This window comes from Astatotilapia calliptera, chromosome 1 (assembly GCF_964374335.1).
Source record: "Astatotilapia calliptera chromosome 1, fAstCal68.1, whole genome shotgun sequence".
Lineage (NCBI taxonomy): Eukaryota > Metazoa > Chordata > Actinopteri > Cichliformes > Cichlidae > Astatotilapia > Astatotilapia calliptera.
This window is the reverse complement of record NC_137422.1, coordinates 40,236,355-40,251,881: the sequence shown is the minus strand read 5'-3', so window position 1 is coordinate 40,251,881 and position 15,527 is coordinate 40,236,355. Positions and strand designations below refer to the sequence as shown.

The 15,527-nt window shown below is 47.6% G+C and overlaps 1 protein-coding gene across 4 annotated transcripts in view; it reads left to right on the top strand.

Moving 5' to 3' along the window:
* bnc1 (basonuclin zinc finger protein 1) overlaps positions 1-14,976 on the top strand; it is a 67,083-nt gene extending 52,107 nt beyond the window's left edge. For all 4 annotated transcript variants that reach the window (XM_026177042.2, XM_080300936.1, XM_026177048.2 and 1 more), the window contains exons 2-5: positions 5,230-5,332; positions 7,319-7,554; positions 9,801-11,845; positions 12,844-14,976. In XM_026177042.2, the coding sequence (XP_026032827.2) occupies positions 5,230-5,332; positions 7,319-7,554; positions 9,801-11,845; positions 12,844-13,648 (3,189 nt within the window). In that variant the 3' untranslated portion in view covers positions 13,649-14,976. The remainder of the gene's footprint in view (positions 1-5,229; positions 5,333-7,318; positions 7,555-9,800; positions 11,846-12,843) is intronic.
* Positions 14,977-15,527: the final 551 nt, after the last annotated feature.

Genomic DNA, 15,527 nt, shown 5'->3' with positions numbered 1-15,527 from the left:
AGACTCCTGGCTGTCTCACACACACACACACACACACACACACACACACACACACACACACACACACACACACACACACACACACACACTGTGTCCGTGGTGAGGTCAGGTGAAGCTGCAGGTTTTGGTGCTGTGTTGGTTTCACTGGTGGGAGATAAGCGAGCGGTACCAGGAGCACGGTCCTCCCTCCGAATTCCTGACTGATACTGTGTGTGTTGGCTTCTATCAAATATTCATTACCCTGTGTGTGTGTGTGTGTGTGTGTGTGTGTGTGTGTGTGTGTGTGTGTGTGTGTGTGTGTGTGTGTGTGATTTTTATTAAACATACATGGATGCTGCTGGTTAATTTCAAAGTAAAACTTCACAGTTTTCTGAATGAACAGAGTCGCGTTGGTCTCAGTTTTTAGTGATCAAACTGCTGCGGTGTCATTTTTCTCCTTCATAACTTTAACGTCTGAGAGATAAAATTATATTTGAGCATTTCTGCAGTTTTGTGAGCGTTTTCTGTTTGAAGGAAAATGTCGTGTTTGGAGAGAAATTCTTACTTCGTCTGAAAATCCAAACTGGAAAATTGAATGATGTAAAACAGAAAAGTGAAAAAAAATTCTCATGCCATCGATCTGTGGATCAGATTTTTTCTGCTCGGATAAACAACATCAGTCATTTTAATTTGAAATAAAAATCCAGTGACTGTGTTTCGTATTAAACGGCATTATTAATTTTATGAAGAGATCAGTTATAAACCAGACAACAGGTTTGAGGAGGATTTACTCGTGTTTTTGTCTCTCATAATGAATAAGTGTCAGTAAATCGTGTTTTCTGAATAAACTGCTTCGTGTTTTGGATGTTTGTTGGCGCTCGTGATAAATCCTAAAAATAAGAATAATAAATGGTCTTTCTTTGATTTGTTGTTTCCAGCGTGAAGAGGAGAAATACGTTCTGGCAGCTCTCGGTGGGCTCAACGATGTTTTCGCCAAGAATTTATCAGTTTACACAAAAAAAGTAAAGCTGAGGGATATCTGTGCCGAATCGCAGACGATTTCTTCATGCACACTTCCTGTTTTTATCCCCTCTGTGTAATCGTCGCGTTAACTGATTAATGGCTGACAGTAAAATGTGGTCCCTCGCACTTGGCCGTCAGTCTCTCCCTTTTCCTCGCGGCTCTTTGGCAGCAGTCAGAGTCGAGCGAGCTGCTGCTAATTGATTAGTTTTCCAGCGCATTAGTCCAATGTGTCCCCGTCCATCCCCGCACGGCCCACGTCCAAGCAGCTGTTCGCTCCAGCGAGTCTCCGAGGACGCGGACATATTTTAAAGAGTTTATTTTAAACGCCAGAGAGGACGATGTCATTTTCTTTCTCTTTGTGTGTTTGGCTGCAGCAGCGGACGCACACATCATGTTCCAGCTTCTTCTTTTCTCTCTGCGTCTGGCCTTGAAGCCGTGTTTGTGTTTTATTCCACGTCTTTTTAAGACGCGGTGGAGCGAGAAAGCAGATCCGATCACCAGGAAGCAGCTGCGTTTAAAGCTTTTAATAATTCTCATAAAAGTGTCAGTCTTTGTAACGGCGGCGCAATAACGTGCGCAGGTTAACCTGAAGCCAGTAAAATCCAGTGAACCCCGCTGCTGAGCGTGGAGAGATTTCACATCGTCAGAGTATGGATGCTGTTTTATGGCATACTTACCTCCACCTCCTCCTGCTACTTCTTCTTCTTCTTCTCTCACTTTTGTCTTGTCCTGGCCTCACCTCCTCTCCCTCCACGGCCTCCTTCCCACACACGGCCTCAAACTAAATGCTGAAACAAACCGGAGAGACGGCGTCAGAATCAGAGCGTGCACGCCACGAGGCTCCATCTGTTTTCACGTTAAAGATGGAAGCGCAAACGTGTCATACGAATGTATACAGAGAGAACCAAGGCTGCATCGCTTCCTTTGATTCTGCATCATTCATGCACCTGTTTGTTTAATCAGCAGAGCTGAGGTGTCATCACACGACCTCGGGATACCTGAGATGTGGAGCAAAGCTCTGAGAGTGGAAGTGGATTTTTCTGTGAATGAGAGGAACTCGCATTAAAGTGTTCACGGTCGCTCACCCGGCGCAGCGAAATGAATGCGTCCCCTCCTGACGACAGCGCGCTTTCGTTTTGTCGTTTATTCGATGCCCCGTGCTGTCACGGTGCTAATCGAAGACGTGTAACGTGGAGGCGGAGGCGGGGGGTGGGGGTTACACTGTTGTACGATATAAAGAAAGTGACACCGTGTTAACTTTAGCTTGAAGAAGTCTGACGGGGACGCATCATTTTGTGCAATTAGTCTTCTTGTCAGCGGCGTCATTGATGCGTGCGAGCAGCTGCCGCTTTGTTGTGACAACAGCAAAGAGAAAGGGATGGTTGCGGCGGCGGGGAGGGGGGCGGAGAGTTGGTGGGTTCTTCTCGGTCACTGAGAGCGGCGGTAGCAGTGGCCTGCCCCGCGCTGCCATATTTCCTCCTCCACCTCTCCTTCTTCTTCTTCTCAGGAACTCATGAAGTGACTCGCTAATTAGGATAAACGACTGCAAGCACTGGAATGTGTGTGTGTGTGTGTGTGTGTGTGTGTGTGTGTGTGTGTGTGTGTGTGTGTGAGATTGAGATGTATATTAGGGGGGCAGCAGCAGGGGGTGTGTGTGCACCCACAGCGAGACGGGATTAGACTAATTGGGCCGTGTTGGGTCTCGGCGCTCTGTAATGATGGGATTATGTTGCTGAGAGATGAGCAAAGGGGTTTTCACACCTCGCTGCTGTCCCGAGGAGGCCGCCGTGGTCCTCGGGAGGTAAAACCCAACATAAGAGGCCGGCGGAGAGGGTGCAGACAGGGTGGCAGATAGGCGTCACGGGGCCGGAGGCCGGAGCTGCCACCCCGCGCTCAGGTAGCTGCCACCACCTTCACCTCGGGTCCGTTTATTCGTCCTAACGATGCGAGGTTACCGCGAGGTGAAGGACGAACCCAGCCTCGAGCGTAGAACTGACTAAACGAGGAGGAGGAGGCTCCTTACCCATCCGCCCACGCTCTTCCTCCTCGTGGAGAGGGACCGGGCTCTGGTGGAGATGAGCATGCTGCTCATGTATACTAAACCCCTGCTGATCATGCATTATAGATGCGGAGGGAGAGAGGTGGCGGAGCGCAGCCACCCCAAGGTTTTCAGCGTGTAGCGCTAACAACAGCGGCTTTGATCATAAATCTGATGATGCTCCTCCGTTCAGATATGACTCTTTTTTTTTTTAGAGAGCAGGAAGTGGAGTCATTTTTAGTGTAGGGCTCCTCTCTGCAGGTCGCTGCACAGTCAGCAGCTCCTCAGAAAACTGGACTCATTATTGTCGTCATCACTTCCTGCATCTTCATCCCATTAGCTGAGGAGGTAATGGACAGAGCCCTCTGAACCCTGTGTGTGTGTGTGTGTGTGTGTGTGTGTGTGTGTGTGTGTGTGTGTGTGTGTGTGTGTGTGTGTGTGTGTGTGTGTGTGTGTGTGTGTGTGCGCACACGCACGCCTCAGGCTGTCATTGATTGGTTTTGTAGTCCAGGTGTGTCCGACCTGCCCGGCAGCCCTGCACACACACACACACACACACACACACCTGTGCTAACGGGGCAAACCACGAAGTGATGGGGGAGAAATCACCAAAGGCAGTCGTGCTCCTTCTTTCAGTTTCCACGGGCAACTTGGCGATTGTACATTTTTTATGTAGCTTTGTAAGGAGAGCGAAGCTGCACACACACTCACACTCTCACACACACACACACACACACACACACACACACACACACACACACACACACACACACACACACACACACACACACTCTCAGCACTTCTTTTTTGCCTTGACTGCGTACTGAGGTGGAGGTTTGTTGTCGGGGTTCCAGATTCAGATCACGTTTGCAAATTTTCTTTTATTTAATAAAAAATTTTGACACCCAAAATGATCTTCATGTGTTTTATGGAAACACTGACGGATTTTTAAGGCTGGACATAAATTACTCTAATTACAATTAATCACTTTTCCTGCACAAACACAAAAACGTGTTAAACAGCATGTTTGTGACTCTGCTGATCTGCTAACCACATTATGAAAAGAAGCGAACTTCATCATAAACCATCAGCCAATGATTCAAATCAATAAAGACTAGAATAAAACATCACACGAACAGCTAAACAATCGTCGAGCTGGTGTGCAGCACAGGAGGAGTTTGCTGCTAAACCGACCTGACGAGATCCTAAAATTAATTCTAAAAAACAGAAGGTTTTATATGTATGTGGCACATTAACATGTGAATTTAATGTGACACTAAGCACAAGAAGGCTGCTGGAGAGCACCACAGCTCTCAGGTGCAGCGCTCACCTGGTTTCCTCTGCAGCCACAGCATCGCTGCATGGACAAAACCAAACACTGCACAAATAAATACTTTATGATTATTGTTGTTATTGATGTTATTATTGCCACCTGAAGGTCAGCAGAGAGGAGGAGACTCAGGGTGACCGACTCGCTGCTTACCTGGAATCTAAAAATAATGCAAATGTAACAATAATCATTTTATTCACTTGTGTCAGTTTTTCCTTCGTCTTTCTTCTCATTAAAAAAAATTTGCATTCACTGTAATTTTAAATGTTTCATTTTCACAGTTTTGATAATTTTGCAGATTTTTCGTTTTTGACACTTTGATTATTTTTACTGCCTTCAACACCAAAAATAAACGCAGCGCTCTGACGCTTATTATCAGTCAAAGCTGCCATTAAGTGCCTGCCTGTTAATTCATTAGGAACTTTAAAATGTGTTCAATGCTTTTTAAAACCTGCAGCTGATCATCTCCACGCTCTGCTGCTCAGATCTGCTTTGGTTTCTCTACCAGTCATTTTAACCCCACACAGGTGTTAAATTACTGGTGATTTTCTGTAAGAAATACATGAAATATTTTTCGTTTAGTAATTTATAAAATTACAGAGAGGCCTTGACATCAGTCGTGTCGGGTCTTGATGTCAGGAATTTGGCGTTTCTTCCCACATCCAGTGTGACTAAATGTGTGAAAGGCCTCTGCAGTGTTTTAATGTAAGGAAAACCGTTCACAACACAGGAAAAGAAAACCTGCAGTTTATCTGATTCTATCTGCTTTCATTGTAAAGAATTCTGTGTGTGTGTGTGTGTGTGTGTGTGTGTGTGTGTGTGTGTGTGTGTGTGTGTGTGTGTGTGTGTGTGTTGACAGGCTATCTGCTGCACTTTGGTGAACTGTAACTGTGACAGCTTCAAGCCGGGGAAGCTGAAGAGGAGGCAGTGTGAAAACTGCAAGCATGGCTGGGTGGCTCACGGTAAGACGAGAGTTTGTCGTTATTATCAGTCAGAAATCTTTGATTTAAAAAGCTTTCACGCTGAAATCTGAATCTATTTATCTGTGTGCCAAAGGAATCTAATTTCTAGTTTGCTGACAGACTCGCAAATAAAACCATTAAAATGGAATCAAGAAAGTAGCTTCCTGTTTTTAGTTTTATTATTTTTCAGATTAACTGTAAGTGAAACGTGCAGCTGTGTCCTGTGAGACGATAAGATGTGAGCTGTGTTTAAAAATTTAATAAAGAAGAGCAGAGCACCGCTGAAGTTCAGACACAGTCGGAGGCTTTGAGCATCAGATGGATGCTGTAGTCAGGGAGATTCTACGACCACGCGGCGTTTAAATTCAAACAGAGATGCAACATGAAGTGTGGCTGCAGAGCTGCACAGTGTTGTTCACATGGACGTGTTTAAATAAAGTTAGAAAAGTGAGCGCAGCGATGACACTGTCGCCTTTACACAGACCCAGGTTAAACATCAGGAACCGTCACAGAGAGAAAACCTGCGTGTTTAACATAATCGAGTAACCCGCGGCGCACGGCGACATGTTTGGCCCTCTGCCTTTGTTGGCGTGCGTGAATCCTGAACTTCACGTTTGCTGACTCGGGAGAAAAAGTGTTGATTTTAATGATGACACAGAACCCTGAGCTCCTCCCTGCAGTGCATCCCAGATTACTCCCAGCTGGTGTCTGTCATTCTTCCTCACATAAATAAGACGTTTCCAGGCCCTGCAGACACAATCGGTCTATTTAAAAGAAAATCGCAAACAGAAAATCAAAAATAATTCATTTTTCTTGACTGAGGATTTTATTCACTAAATATTATTTATGCAGCTTTTTTTTAAGTAAAAGCACGAAGTAAAAAAAACAAAACATTTTTTGAGTTCTCACAAAGGCCAGAAAAGTGTGATTTAAGTACTTAGAGTAACGCCTGGAGTCACCTGAAGGCTTTTTGTCTCAAGACAATCACTCATCACTTTATTGTGATACCGTCTGAAAATCTGGAGAACTGGAGCTTTCAGATTTAGGTGAACCGAAGCTTTAAAAGTCCTTTAGAGTCATCGCTCTGTGGCGTAAACACAGAGGATGATGGTGGACTAACAGGGTGACCGCAGCGGGATTTTAATGATCGCTGAAGCTCTGGAAGTCAGAGTTTACAGAGCGAGAGTCACATTTATTTCCTGTAATTATTCTAATGTGTCCAACACTCTGCTTGAATCACCATCATTTTGTGTTCTGATGATTATTTCTGCTACACAGACTTGAATGCTGCGTTATTCCCTCCAGTTAACATCGTCCAGTAATACCCACTCTGTCATACACACAATATAGAGCACGAAGTTAGAAGCCAAATTTCTAAAGGACAAAAAAGAGTTAAAATAAAAAGTGAATGACATAAAAATAAATAACTAAAGAAGTTCAATAAATAAAAATCTAAATAAAATGTAATAATACCGAATAAAAACAAGCAAAATTAAGGTATTAGAATAAAAAAGCTAAATTAAATTATTATTATATATTTCTTTAAACTAAATAAATAAAATGGTAAATAGAAAGAATAAAAAGTAAATTTAAAAAGTAGTAAAACGATCTAACAGGAAATTGTTCGGTGAATGAAAACAAATAATAATAATAATAAAGGTTAAGTTGCTGAGCAACCTGAAGTGCAGTGAACAGATTTTATTTGTTGTCCAATATTTAATGAAGATTATTGTTTATTTATTTTTCATTCTTTTTCTTTTGTTCCTGTTTTTATTTGATTTGTTACATTTAGGCCCAAAGATTCGATCAAAAAAATATTAATAAATGCTTGAACTCAATTTAATAATGCAAGCGGAGTGAGAGAGCGGACAGGAATGTGAAATGTGAACATGCAGCAGCACAAACACGCATGCAGCGCCCAGGCGGAGCTGAACTCTGTGATCTCAGATTACTCTAATCTGTTCAAACGTGACCCCTGTGTTTCAGCCCTGAGCAAGCTGAAGGTGCACCACATGTACCAGAGCAGCCAGGTGGAGATCGTCCACTCCAATGTGGTGTTCGACATCTGCAGCCTGATGCTGTACGGCACGCAGGCCATCCCCATCCGCCTCAAGATCCTCCTGGACCGCCTGTTCTCCGTCCTGAAGCAGGAGGAGGTGATCCAGATCCTGAACGCGCTCGACTGGACGCTGCAGGACTACATACGAGGATACGTGCTGCAGGTGAGCGCTTAGGACTGAAGAAGCCTCGGCTGGTGTGCGCAACATTTCAGGAAAGGTTTGACTGAACACGTTAGCGTTCAGCAACGGTCTGCGGCACAATGTCACCTGCATGTGTGGCTCATCAGTCAGGGGAGCAGGGATTCGATGATCAGGTTCACAAATTGATCGTGGTTCATGTTTGAATATAACAGTAAGCTTGCACATTAAAAACATGTGTGCCTGCTGCTCCTGTGGACACCTCATGAGTGACAAATTTAAGGACACCTGTGCTGCATCTGGCTGCAGCTGGAGAAGCTCTAGAAAGACTCTGTGAGTGAGAAAGAAGCCTTCAATCGTCGGTGTTCATTCAGTTTAAGACTTCAGTTTAGCTGCCTCCAGGGTTTATGCTAAGCTAAGCTCAGTGCTCTTCTACAAAGAAAAGTTCTATAAAAATTAATTTAATAATTTTACAAAAGAAATCAGGATGGGGGACGTTGCTTTACTGCTGATAGCCACAGACTCTCCTTACAGTCGTATTCTGAGTGTATCAGTTATCTTCTGCTGGAGCCGTTTAACATGTTTAACAGAGTGGCTCCCCGAGACTGGAGCCTCTAGTGGATGTTAGAGGAAGTGCAGGCTGATGTCTGACTGTTCACTTATTTTACAACAATCTGTGCATTTCTTTGTTAATCGTAACCATTTGATAAGCACAGACATGTGATCTCTCACCCCAACCAAACACAGCAGATGGCCCCGCCCCTCCCTGAGCCTGGTTCTGCTGGAGGTTTCTTCCTGTTAAAAGGGAGTTTTTCCTTCCCACTGTCGCCAAAGTGCTGCTCATAGGGGGTCATATGATTGTTGGGTTTTCTCTGTATGTGTTATTGTAGGGTCTGCCTTACAGTATAAAGCGCCTTGAGGCGACTGTTGTTGTGTATAAATAAAGTTGAATTGAATGTTATGTAGCTGGTAAAAGTGTTAATTTAATTAGTTTAATTAGAAAGCTGTTGGATTCAGTTTTGTTGTGGCCAAAATCTCTTTCGGGGAAACCTGAAATAATCATCTACAACTTTGTGTACTGCATGTTTTTGAGTGCATGGAGGAGATGAGCGTCTGTGAGACAAGAACGATTATTTCTCATATTATTGGTCATGCATTACGACACAATATCAATGCATATTTTTAAATATCACGCCTTCATTTCCTCCTGTTTTTCCAGCATTTTGTGGACTCGGGTTGTGTTCAGACTCAGTTTTTCGGCCGCCGCAGTGACGAAAAACAAAGTTAAAACACTTTCCTGGATAGACGTGTGAGCGGGACACCTGAGAAACACCACCACAGCCCGCGAGTACATGAAGGGAGAGACTGAAGGAATTTCTGAGGAAGGCGAGGGAGGAGGGGGAGTCAGAAAATCATGGTTGACGCCAGGCAGGAAAGGGCGGGGGGGTGCCACGGCAAAGCGATGCCACGAGCGGTGCCCCGCCGAGGCGGTACCACCGGGCTCGGGGAGGTCTCCGAACTGCCCGCTACATTTGTAAACATTATGTCTTTTGCTCCAGATTTCCTCTCAAGCCGGCGCCAAGCCGGCCGGGTCCGAGGCTGCAGGCGCCGTGTCAGGCGCGCACACAGATCTCACTTCGATTAGTACATCATCAAGTATTCAAGCTGGGCTGCGTTTAATTCATGTTAGCTCATCTAATGGCGAACGTAGAGTCAGAATCCTCGACAGGCACCCAATGAATGCTCTGTGATGAAATATTAATCGCGGTTATGGCACGAAGCCGCTCCTCACTTTCAAAGACCCCCAAACTCACATGTGATTACAGCCGGGCTGAGGCAGAGAGGACCCGCTTGATCAATGCAGGGCGCCTTCTGCTCCCCCCGCCCTCGCCGCAGATATGTGTGTGTGGTATGTTGTGCACGTATTTATTTGCGCTCGCCTTTGGGAGTGTGCGCGTGCGTGTGTGTGTCCTGCCGATGCAGAGCAGGCACATCCACATGATTTAAATGAAGAGAAATGACCTGCGAGATGAAGCGCTGCGTGTCTGCGTAATGAGCTTTCTCGGGGTTCTGCGCTGCCCGCTCGCATTAACACTCCATCTGATTCCTTTATTTAGCCGCCCTGCCAATCTGCTTTATAAGGTGTGTCGTGCAGCCCACTGTGTGAATATGTATGAGCAAGCCAGCAGACACTTTTAATGCCGATGATGAAACCGCTCTCTCCTTTCTTTCTCCTACTTCCTCTGCCCTCTCCTCTCTTCTCTCTGCAGGATGTCGCGGGGAAGGTGTTGGACCGCTGGGCGATCATGACGTTCGAGGAGGAGATCGCCACGCTGCAGCAGTTCCTGCGTTTCGGGGAGACCAAATCCATCGTGGAGCTGATGGCTCTGCAGGACAAAGAGGGCCAGGCAGTGCTGGTTCCCAGCACCCGCACCAACTCCGACATCCGCACGTTCATCGAGCGAAACACCCCCCGCACGGCTGCCAACCTCTCCGCGTCCAAGACCGATAAGCTGAGCGGCAACAGCATGCACCACTTCGAGAACTTCATCAACAGCATGGCCTTCATGCTGCCGTTCCAGCTGCTCGGCTCTGTCCCGGCGCCGTTCCTGGGCTCGCACACGGGGGCGATGCAACAGCAGCACCAGCAACATCAGCAGCACCAGCCGCTGTGCCGCGGGCCGATGGAGCAGCAGGGCCAGCGGCAGGACGTTCAGGGGCGGGACGGTCTGCTCAGGGACAATCACCCCTCTCTGTCGCACCCGTCGGAGAGCACGCTGCTCAGCTCCGGCGCCATCTCGTTCTCAGCTGACCTCGACCGAAGTGGAGACAAGCCGACGGACGGCCTCTCCGCCAGCACGAAGATCGAGGCCGAGGACTTCTCCACCAGTGACAATTACTCAGACGGGCCCTCCACACCGTGCACGCCGTCCATCAGCTCCGACGTGACCCAGATGTCACCGGAGAGCAAACTGCGCTCATTGGACAGAAACGGGAGCGGCGGTGGCGTCTCGGGAGGCATCGCCGGAGGAGGCTCTCTGAAGAAGGGTCGTGTGTTTTGCAACGCCTGCGAGAAGACGTTCTATGACAAAGGCACGCTGAAAATCCACTACAACGCAGTGCACCTCAAGATCAAGCACAAGTGCACCATCGAGGGCTGCAACATGGTGTTCAGCTCGCTGCGCAGCCGCAATCGCCACAGTGCCAACCCAAACCCACGCCTCCATATGCCCATGAACCGCAACAACCGGGACAAAGACCTGCGGAGCAACTTGTCCGCTGACGAGAGCTCTGAAGGAGAGAAGAGGCCTGAATACGGCACCCCCATCTCCATCTGCTCTGCAGAGAGCCAAAAATCGGTGTCCAGCTACATGGTGAGCCACATGGACTCTGGCTCCAAGCTCCACAGCAGCTCGTTCCCCAGCATGGGCCAAAGCGGCATCCTCTTCCCCAACTTAAAAACAGTCCAGCCAGTCCTGCCTTTCTACAGAAGCCTGGTAACCCCGGCTGAGCTCGCCAACACCCCGGGAACGCTGCCCTCGCTTCCTCTGCTGTCCTCCTCTGTGCCCGTCAAACCCCTCACAGCCCCCGAGCCCTGCACGACTGACCCGATACCAAAGAAAAAGTCTCGCAAGTCCAGCATGCCAATAAAGATAGAAAAGGAGATGGTGGAGCGAGACGAGCAGGATAAGGAGAGCAGCTCCGAGGATGAAACTCCCTTACACGGCAGGGACAAGGACGAGTGCGACGGTAACAAAGAGGAAGGACGTCTGTGCACAAGACAAGCTGGGGAGGAGAAGGAAGCCAGAGATGCGTACCAGGGCAAAGACATGGAGAGAGAGCAAAGTTTGGAGAGAGAAAGGACAGAGAGGGAGGACAAAGACGACGGCTCGAGGCTAGCCGAGACCGGCGTCATCACCTGCGCGTCCTCCCCCTTCGAAAACAGGCTGATGGACAATCACTGTGATGACAGCTCGCTCTGCCAGGACCCAGAGAGGGAGGACCGCGAGCACGGCCTCAACAAGATGTCAGAACTCAAGTGGGACGACGGCGAGCACAGGCTGACGAATGGCGGCGGCCTCCGGCTCACAGAGAGGGAGGCGTCCGATGGCTGCGGAGATGACTACGGAGACTCGGGGTTATCTCACCTCGATCCCGACGCCGTCCTGCCGCACCACTGTGAGATCTGCAGCAAGAACTTCAAAAACCCCTACAGCGTCAAGATGCACTACCAAAACGTCCACCTGAAGGAGATGCACATGTGCACGGTGGACGGCTGCAACGCCGCCTTCCCCTCCCGCAGGAGCAGAGACAGGTGAGAGGCGCTCGATTTCTCCTCCTGACACAAGTGCACGTTCGAGTATTTATAAACAACAACAACTTAAAGTCACAAAAGTGCAGCCTGCATGTCTGTGCAGCACCACGTCAGGTTTCTGTATTCATGAATCTGTAGGAAACGTTACAAACTGCATCTGTTCGCACTGACGGTGCAGCTGAAAGTGCATCTGCTTTAGCAAACTGTGTCCTCGAGTCTCGTCAATCAAAAACAGAGTCGGGGTTTGGCGCTCACAGGGTAAAGACTGTACGTGTGTGATGACAGCCTGTTCTCGTGCTGGCTGCGTCTCACAGATACAGATCGATCCATTTGTACTTATATAGCACCAAATCACAACAGCAGTCGCCTCAAGGCTCATTATAGTGTAAAACATCAATAGACAATCAGATGACCCCCTATGAGCTAGCATTTGGTGACAGTGGAGAGGAAAAACCTCGCCTGCTCAGATTCAAGCTCTCGCTCTTTGAAAGGGGACAGTTCAGCATCACCATAGCGACAGAACAGCAGTGTGACCTCTGTGGGAGTTTTTCTTCCCCGGTGTCGCCTACTGCTTCCCCCTGACTGTTGGGTCTTTACTGGATAAAGTGATCGTTGCTGTGTTGTATTGTTTTGGTGCTGAATTGAACTGAACTTCCATCAGCTAATAGCAATTCTACATTTCTGAAGGTGCTTCTCACTTTGTACCCAAACCACAGCAGAGGGCTAAGAACGCTGCCCTGCGTTAATGTTTGTGGAAAACAGCCACAGTCACCTGAAATCTTGTCACCTTGTTAAAAACACTGAAGACACTTTTTATCCGAACCTTCCAAAAGTGATCCAAACTCGGATAGCCCTCTCTGTCAGTGCGATGTGCGCTCGCATGCAGACGGACGCTCATCACTCTTTGTGCAGCTGCAATAACAATAAATGTTTCACATGAAATTTTGAGGTAAACTGACTGAAACACTCACAGTGTCATTTTTGTTTGTCACCCGCAGACACAGCGCCAACCTGAACCTGCACCACAAGCTGCTGACCAAAGACTCCTTCAGCCCGGCCAACGCCCTCTACTCTCACGCCTCCCTTTGTCGAGACAGAGACTCTGCCGGGCTGGAGTACTGCCAAGAGCAGCGGGACCGAGACCCGCCCCACCGGGATCCGAGCGGCCAGACCTCCGTCATCTTCCGAGGGCACAACCGCATGGGTCTGGTCTTCCCGATGAGCAAAATGTCCACGGCTCTGGACAGCGCCGAGGCGTCTCCGGTGGGAGAGACTCAGAGATTGGGAGGTGGGGAAGGCGGCGTAAGCGGGGAGGATGGGGCAGTCCTGGACCTGAGCACCTCATCCTCTGCCCCGCCTCGTGGCAGCGCTCAGTCTTCCTGGGACTCAGACGGAGCCGGCAGCGAGGAAGGGGAGGGGGCCGAGGAAGACGAGGAGGAGGCGCTCCCCGTGGAGGACAGCGATGAAAGCTGCGATGGGATCGGCGTGGGCAGGCCCGGGGGCGACGAGCTTGCACTCGAAGGGGGGAGGACCCTGGGCTGTGGCGAGGGAGGACAAGGAGGGCTTCAGGGAGGTGGGGGTGGATCTCCAATAACGTGCCACGTCTGCCAAAAGGTCTACAGCAACAAGGGCACATTCAGAGCCCATTACAAGACTGTCCATCTGAGACTTCTTCACAAGTGTAAAGTCCCCGGCTGCGACACGTCGTTCTCCTCCGTGCGGAGCAGGAACAGGCACAGCCAGAACCCGAACCTCCACAGGAACCTGGCTGTTAGCTCGGGTTCCCCCATGGAACAGGAGTAGACCTCAAAGGCCAACGTTTACTTTGTCCAAGTTGTTCTTTTGTTGTTTTTCCTGGGCGCGTAATAAAGAAGGCTCACCCGTTAGCACTTTGGAAACATCACGCCGTCATTCATCCGTTACTGTAGGCGAGAAAGGGACGAGCAGAGAGGAAACCAAATTCATTTAAAACAACCAAAACCTGCGCAGGTCAGCCAGTTGGTTTCGGCGTCGTGCTGATTTATTTTGGTTTTCCTTTGAGCCCTTTAAAAAAACATCCGTGTGGACTAAAGTTTTCCTTGTGTTGTCGAATCCTGCAAGTGTTTTTTCTCTTCCAGTGTTTCTGTCGTCGGACGTCCACGTCTGCCCCGTGAAGCCGTAGTGAAGTAACTCCTACACTCGTCGTTTCACTCGTCCCAGCAAAACAGTCTCTGTTGAAAAGCTATTGTGTTGTGAGGTAGAACAATAAGTTATTGTACGGTGTTTCTATGATCTGTCTTCACTGTTCTCTTTGTTGCAAACTGCTAATGTTGACCAAAGATTTCTTCTCAGTTCACAGTTGTGTGTGTGTGTGTGTGTGTGTGTGTGTGTGTGCGTGTGTGTGTGTGTGTCCGGACCCTTCGTGTTGTGGGAGGGGTTATGCAGTATTAAGAGGTCCGCCTGGTCTTCGCCTTCATCGTTTTTAACAGCAGTATTCAGGCGTGGGCGTGGCCTAAAACAGTAAAATATATAGGAATGTTGACTGAAAGGGTGAAATCCTGTTTTTTGTTGGTGTTTTTGTAAAGAAATGTTCTCACGCAGCCAGACTTGATGTTGTTCGCGTGGTTCCTTGCAGTAACCTCACCGACTGGACAAACGGCAGAAAGATGCCACCTCTGGAGGCAGGAAGGATGTACTGTGAAAGAGTCAAACACTGAGAAATAATCAAGACAAAATGCAGTTTCTGAATCTGGCCCTTTGCCCTGAGCACACCTTACACGAAGAGCCGGAAACAAAATGTTTGAGCTGTAGATTCTGTGAATAATTTGTGCTGAAAGACACCAAAAGAAAAGAAGCTGTGTAAAATGGAAGAACTTCACCACTAACATTACGTTTCTTTACGTGAACATAAACACTGTGTTGTACATTCCTGATTTGGTTTACTGTCCTGGTTTTGCTCGGTATTCTGCATATTTCCTTTCAGTCTGTATTTAAACGCGATGGCTCAGATTTAAGGTCGCGCTCGTCTGTTGTTTGGATTCGTTCATATTAAAAAAAGAGCAAAAGCTGAGACATGTGGATAGATGTTCATGTTTCTTTTGAATTAATGTTACAATATTCATTCAGTTAAATAAAAAGCCATATGTTTGCAAGACTCTGGTCACTTATTTTGAATTCCTGCATTAAAAACATGTCGGTCTGTACGCTGCACAAGCTTTTCATCAGGTCACTGAAAACTACTGTTAACGAAACACAAGATTGAGAGCATCAGGACACTCTCAAAAGTCCCAGAAATATTTCTGTGTCATGCAGTGATGCAACTCCGGAGTTGCAGCTTGTTAGCTAGCTGCTCCACATCGACTGCTGTCTGCGACGTCCTTCGGTCATGACGGGAAATCTCTGAAGAAATGAAGAAATAGTTGCAAACTTTATAGTAATAACCAGGAACAAGTAATTAACTGTAAATTATGTTAATTCATGTAATATTATAAAATCAGAAGAAAAAACTGATTCAGTGGGACTTTTTTTCTGCTGTAAATCTCAGATAAATATAACATTATAGCGCGTAGCTGCAGAATCACCAGTGTTACATTGACACTACAAAGGTGTCTGTGTGTGTCCACTGTTGGACACGTGCTGGTTTTCTAACACTGGAAAATAACTAGAAATGCTGGTAGTTTGTGGACACATGTAGACTCTGCTC